The sequence below is a fragment of the Mesitornis unicolor genome, unplaced genomic scaffold (genome assembly GCF_000695765.1).
Source record: "Mesitornis unicolor isolate BGI_N332 unplaced genomic scaffold, ASM69576v1 scaffold13644, whole genome shotgun sequence".
Lineage (NCBI taxonomy): Eukaryota > Metazoa > Chordata > Aves > Mesitornithiformes > Mesitornithidae > Mesitornis > Mesitornis unicolor.
Window position 1 is genome coordinate 1 of NW_010180855.1, and position 6,710 is coordinate 6,710.

The 6,710-nt window shown below is 39.9% G+C and overlaps 1 protein-coding gene across 1 annotated transcript; it reads right to left on the reverse strand.

Annotated features, from left to right (window-relative positions):
- Positions 1-2,348: 2,348 nt before the first annotated feature.
- Positions 2,349-5,334, reverse strand: LOC104539640 (ras GTPase-activating protein 1-like). The gene is made up of 3 exons (XM_010183226.1): positions 5,261-5,334; positions 3,889-4,023; positions 2,349-3,211 (listed from the first exon to the last, which is right to left on the reverse strand). The coding sequence occupies exons 1-3, from the start codon at positions 5,327-5,329 to the stop codon at positions 3,128-3,130; spliced, it is 288 nt and encodes a 95-aa protein (XP_010181528.1). The 5' UTR covers positions 5,330-5,334; the 3' UTR covers positions 2,349-3,127.
- Between the last annotated feature and the right edge of the window lie 1,376 nt (positions 5,335-6,710).

The following is a 6,710-nucleotide window of genomic DNA, read 5'->3' on the forward strand; positions in this document are numbered from 1 at the left end:
GCTGTGCTTTGGCCCTTCTAATTTTCTCCTGTGCAGCCTCATGGTAGCCCTGTAGTCCTCCTGAGATGCCTGCCCCTTTTTCCATTTTCCCTGCAAGTGCTCATCTGTCAAGTACTGTGGAAAGCACTGTTTAAACTGATTTTAAACTTGCTATTTAAGTCTGTTACTGATAGCAGACACAGTTCACACAAGTGAAAAGCTATCATCTTAAATTCTTACTCTAGCAAATGTAGTAGTTCCTGTGACAGCACGTGCAGTAGTACCATGTATTGTCTGGCCCACCTTACTGTAAAATGTCTCAGATTTGTAGGTTGCTCAAGGTCTTGTGTTTTTCCCTTCTATTAGGAAGACTGGACTGATGATGATCTTGCGGACTCGGTGTAACCTTGAAAGAAGATCAAATCCTACCTCTGCACAAACCACCTCTTGGTGTTGGGTGTGAACCTGTCTGCCACAGGTTCCTTACTCTGTATCATGAGGTATTTATTAGTTACTTTTGCAATAAAGCATTTGACTTTGCAGAAATAAGTAATTGTAGTTCCATTAAACACTCATCCCTTCATGGGCAAACATGAATAAAAAACGTCTGCTTTAAGAAATATGTACATCACTCAGGGAAGAGGAGTTTTGGTTTGGGAAGGGTTTTGGCTCAGGAATAGCTACTGCCATACTGTAATCCTGCACTTGGATCAAACTGGGCATTCAGTGAACTGAATAAATGCAGGGAGGAGACATCTGGTAGCAGACCCATCTGTGCTTTAGAGCAGGATCTGCTGCCCTCTTCCCAACCTTGTCACTGAAGCAATTTAAAGAAAGCAGGTGTGCTCATTGGGAAGCTCCTCTCAAAAGAGGCTGCAGCAATGTATTTTACAATATAGAAAATAATAATCACACCTTTGACTTACTCTGCAGCTGTGATCTCAGATTAGGTTGCTTTGACTAACTCACCTGGGTGCAACTGAGAATAGTATTTTTAAACTCTTCCTAAGTATTTAAATGTCTTCCAAATCTGGAGCAAAGTCTATTTCCTTTTTGTACACTTTTAGAACATAAGTAGTTCTACAATACACAGATCTAAATGCAACTTTAAGACTTTCCTAGTTTCTTTACTGCATTTTGTATGTGCTAGGTAAATAGCCATCTAGATCTGTTCTCTTAACTTCTCTGTTTTTACCAGTTACACTACCTACACTCAGCCAGCTAAATAAAAAATAACCCACTTCATCTATGCTGTTTTTGACAAATCTTTCTACAACAGGGTCATCAGCTGAACACTGGCAACTATTGTGATTTCACTGCAGAAAGCCTGACATGCTTTACTTAATGCCTTCATAATCAAGTGGAGAGAATGAGACTTAAACTGTGTTAAAGCATATACTCAGGTTCTTCACTGGTTGAAAGCTGTAAACAGAGCATTGCAATAATTCATCACACAAGAAGTGTTATGAACTGGGATTGTGACTTGTGTGATCTAACAGTATACAGAGAGAATACAGAGAGAGAACTAAGTAGGGCACAAAAAAAGAGACTTAATTACCTTTTCCTCTGAGATACAGTTTGATACAAGCTTGGCAGCAACAGTGGTTTGATAAGATGATCTAGAAGGGTCTTATAAACAGGTTATGTCTGCATGAGGCTATATTAAGAGTACCACCTCTGTCTACTAGGTGTAGTACTTGTAACAGACACATGGGAGCTCTCAGCTACACACTGGGCACTCACCTCCCAGAACGCTGCCCCAATTGGAGCAGCACAGTGAGAGCCAACTGCACACCCAGAAGGACATGCACACTGTTACAGCAGTAGACCCAAAGTCTACAGTTCACTGTGACAGTGAATGGAAAAAGCAGTTCCAGTAGTAGATACAGTGTAGTTCTAGCGGTGTAACAGCTGTCTTCATGTTACACAGCTATTTATGTGATTCTCTCATTAGTCTTGTCAGTGAATCACAGCATCCTTTCACTCCTTACTGGATCACTGCCTAGAAAAGTTACACTAGTTATACTAGTTAGATAGGTGACCCTCTGAATCAACTGCTTATTTTACTTTAAACTGTTAAAAAATTAAAACATCTACTTTCTCACTCCATAAGAGACGTACAAATTAAGGCATATGGACAAGGTAATGCTGTTCTGAGGAGTCATGCTAAAAAAGTGGCACTGCATGAACATTTCAGTGCGTATCATGTGTGCAGACTGTAAGAAATTTCCACAGCAGCCAAAGTTAGCCAGTTTCCATAAAGATTTGATGTGCAGCTTGATTTATTTTAAAAACTTATTTTTCACTTATAAAAATAATATTTATGGCAGACTTACAGTACACAAAAGACAAAACAATACATATTTTATAAAATGGTTTAATGAATGCATGCATGTCTGATACAATGATCAATAAATTTACTGAATTCAAATTATTTGCCATTGTAAACATTTTACAAAAGCATTGTGATTTATCTGGATATACAGTTCTTGATGGCAGAACTATTCAGACTGAATCAGTGGCACATCAAAAAAATAAAGCCGACAAGACCCATTCTGCATATTCTCTTTTAACATGATTCCAGCAAGAGAAACAGCATGGTATAAAAAGTGTACAGTAAAGATTGTTTCTACCATAACATCAAATTCTGGAGACTGTGAATACAAGTTAAAGTGGTTGAAACAGTCGAAAGTCGTAATTATTGTAACCAGTCAGAAATTACAGTAAGAAATGTTATCCAGTTATATGTAGCTGTCAAAGCAACACATTTCTTTCCATGTCAGTTGATAATTCTTTTCCAATAAGACAGGAAAACTTTGGCAATCAGAGGTGCTGAAAATAATTTTCAAAGTTCAAGACACAGTCACAGCATTTTCTTCGTGGAAGGTGAACTGTCCACCAAGGCTCAGAGGTTGTGAAAACTGTTTCCAAGTGGAAAAAAGTGCAAATGTCCTGCACAGATAGCTTAAAAAGCTGCTGGTACAATCATTCACCAACAGAATCTTTGTTTTCTTTTTTGCATAGTTCACACATCACTGGGAATGTGACAGGGTGTGCTATTTTTGGCAAGAGCAAGAAGAAGGTGATAACTGGTGTGATTCGCCGTGTCAGGCATGCTGGATCCATGCAGAATTCAGGTAGAGGGCTGCTACCTGGTGTTATTAGACACTGAATACTGATTTTGTTTTTGTTGAAGCAGTTCAGTAATAGCCAGAAGCTTTTTAAGAACATGCTGCAGAAAGAGTCAGTAAAAACACACATTAGCAACTGGAAACAGGAAGCATTATCTGCATTAGCCTATCAGACCTGCTGCTAGGTAGTTTAAAATATATTAAGACAAAACAAAACAAAGGAAACAGCTGATTCCCTAGACATTACTTCAAAAGGGAAGTCTATGAGCTTTGCCTCTCCACCCATGGGTCTTTTTGCTGCTTTGTGGTAGAACAGGCTAAGGACGGTGCACAGCTAACGCACCGTTGGCGTTTGCTAGAGAAGTTTGCCATGTTTGTTTATTAAACGTACTGGCAAATTAGGAAGCAAAAATGAGATAGCTAGCTATTGGTAACAAAAGTAAATTTAGTTCTCAAATAAAAAAACCCCAAGATCCTGAAACTAACAACCCAGGGAGTCTGTCAGGAGATAGTAATTCTGTGGGTTTAGGCTTCCTCTAGAAACCAAAACTTCCTCTGGAAATGTGGAAAGAAAATCTCTTTGATTTTGTTGCATGAAGAAACAAAACCATGGACTAAGTATTTACCTTTAGAGCTAAAACCTCCTGGTGGAATGCACATATTTTAACATGTTTATCACTCATTCTGCTAGCCAGAAATACTACAAAAGCATCCTGATGCTAAGGAGTAACTCAAGGCATACTGATTTGTTAGTTAACCGTTGATCAATGCTGCTCACCTGCATTACACCCCGCTCGTTACTGAGTGTCCGGAGTTCATCTGAGTGTGCCACACATATCTCGTGCAAGGCTGCCAGGTCACGAGAGAGGTCAGTTCTCGAGTGCTCTGTAGTGTCGGGAAGCTCAGGAACGTTCTTCAACAAAAAAAAACATCAGAGCAGATTTAGGATGCCGAGTACCCGGGCACACAGGAAGATAAACTGCAGCTCTGCCAACGCACTTGTTTTATTCTCCAGTGTCAGAATTCCCAGCTGAGTCTCTAGTCCATCTTTCCATTATGAGTTACTGATTTCCTCCTCTCTGCAAGCATGTGTTTTATCAGCATACTGCAATTTCTGCTCCTGCAGGCTGTTACTAAAAGGTTTGGTATTGCTACACTGCCATTGAGCTGACCAGAAAGCTGCTGCATATAGACTCATACCCTTTCCCTAAAGGAGGGGGAATCCATCCATCGCTGCTTTTTCCCCATTTAAATGGGAGAATAGCAGCAACAACAACAACAACAAAAATCAGCAAAATCTGTAACTATCAAGTAACTCTGGTCATAAAACAGTGCTATTAAAACAGCAGATTAACTCAACAGTTATTTTCAAACCAAGAGTCTTCAGAAACTTCATGCAAAATCTGTCATTTAAAGAAAACTGATGTATTGTAATATACAGAAGTTGCAGTTTAACCAGGGAAAGGTGACCTATGGCAGCCTACCCAAATGCCACACTCGTTTTGGTATCTTATCAAAATATTCTGAGATACATTCTAAGGTCACTTTTAAGGGATCAATTTAGGAAGTTTAGCACATTTTTTTAATCTTGTTTTTTTAAAGTGAATTCTTGGTTTAAAAATACAAATATAGCACACGAGGTCCTACCTCCAGCAACAGCTATCACACCCAAAACAGTAACAGTTTGAAAGAATACAGTAACTGAGTTCACTTGCAAACTAGAATGCATGCAGTGGCACGTTTGGTAATGCATAACTGAAATTCAAACAATATTTTTAAAAGCAAAAAATAATTTTCGTCTCTGGTGAACACCATTTGACATATATAAAAAATTTTGGTTTAAAACATACTTGTAAAGATTGGCATTTTTTTGGCAAAATTTCTAATACTCATAGCTATAAAATCTATTTGATCTTCTCACATCTACAGAGACAGTGAATGAAGCCTAACATGGCATTTGATGGTTTTAATTCCGTATGACAGGCCAGCAATCTGCAGTTTCTAAACATGCACCAAAAAATTACTCAGTTAAAAGCATTCACAGTTGTGTGAGCGCTGATGCATTTTTGAGCTAATTCAGAGAAAGTGTAAAGAATTTTCTTTTATGATACTACTATGTAACTTCCAGTAAAGTTTCTTTAACCACTTACCCCAAGTTCATCCAAGAACATGATCATGCGATGTTTGTTGCTCTTGATGAATGGATTTACCCCTTCCATGTATGGCTCCTAGTAATTTATAAAAGTATTCATTAGAACAAATCAATGCCAAGATAATTGTCATGCCTGAAGCGAAGGCAGTGCAGTCAGACAAATGACAATGCAAACCAAACTTGTCATCTGGAGTGGGTTCATTTTGTCAAGTGAATTTCTAATGTCTGGTGTGCAGCAGTCAAAAGACGACAGCATTTGGTACTTACTTAGGCAATTCATAATCTGAGATTCAGAAACTTTTTATACTTGCATGCTGGCATGAATTTGCATTAAGACGAACGTCGCTTCATACCAAGCTGTAATGAACAAATGCTCTACTTCCAAAGGTATAGTAGAAATAACTGCCCTCTTTCTTGTTCTTTCATTAACACGCCAGTGTGAAGTCAACAGATACATTATGATGTTTCAGCCTGGGAACTGAGACAGACCAGTTGTTGCTGCCATTCTCTTAACATTATAATAGAAACATTATTGACAGCTTGGGCTTTTTAATGCAGTGTGTACACATGATTTACAACATTAATTATGTCTAGCAATATGAGTACAAATAGAAGGGGCGCTCTGAAGTGCTTTGCAGAGAAAACAGTAATCTAAGGAATAGATGCAGGGTGAAAGTGGGGGAGATGGCAGAGTCAGAGGTTGGTGGTTCTTCATTTGTTTCAGAATTGGGTAATCTATACAAAGATGGGAATTAAGGCTTGATTAGTCTCAATCTGAAAGTTAATTAATATATATATATAGATAGAACATGTGCATGGAATGCATTTGAAGGTTGAGAACAGAGACATGCCAGTATGAATGTAGTTGCCAAGCCACTCTCCATTACATTTGAAAAGTCATGGCAGTCAGGTGAATTCCCTGGTGACTGGGAGAAGGGAAACATCACTCCCATATTTAGGAAGGGTAGAAAGGAGGGCCCTGGGAACAACTGAGCTGTCAGCCTCACCTCTGTGCCTGAGAAGATCATGGAACAGATCCTCCTAGAAACTCTGATAAGGCATGTGGAGGACAGGGAGGTGATTTGAGACAGCCAGCATGGATTTACCAGGGGCACGTCCTACCTGACCAACCTGCACTGAGAATGGCTTAGAGCAGTCCCGAGGAGAAGGACTTGGGGGTGTTGGTTGATGAAAACTCAACATGAGCCACCAGTGTGCGCTTTCAGCCCAGAAGGCCAACCCCATCCTGGGCTGCATCACAAGGACTGTGGCCAGCAGGGCCAGGGAGGTGATTCTGCCCCTCTGCTCTGCTCTGCCCTGGTGAGACCCCACCTGGAGTACTGCATCCAGCTCTGGGGCCTCCAATATAAGGAGGACATGGAGCTGTTGGAGCGGGTCCAAAGGCGGCCACCAAGATGATCAGAGGGCTGCAGCACCTCACCTGCGAG

Coding starts and splice junctions, on each gene's coding strand:
- LOC104539640 (XM_010183226.1), bottom strand. CDS start 5,329: ATGGAAGGGGTAAATCCATTCATCAAGAGCAACAAACATCGCATGATC. Junction 4,024..5,260: donor TGTTCTTGGATGAACTTGGG/GTAAGTGGTTAA, acceptor TTTTTGTTGAAG/AACGTTCCTGAGCTTCCCGA. Junction 3,212..3,888: donor ACGAGCGGGGTGTAATGCAG/GTGAGCAGCATT, acceptor CTCTTTCTGCAG/CATGTTCTTAAAAAGCTTCT.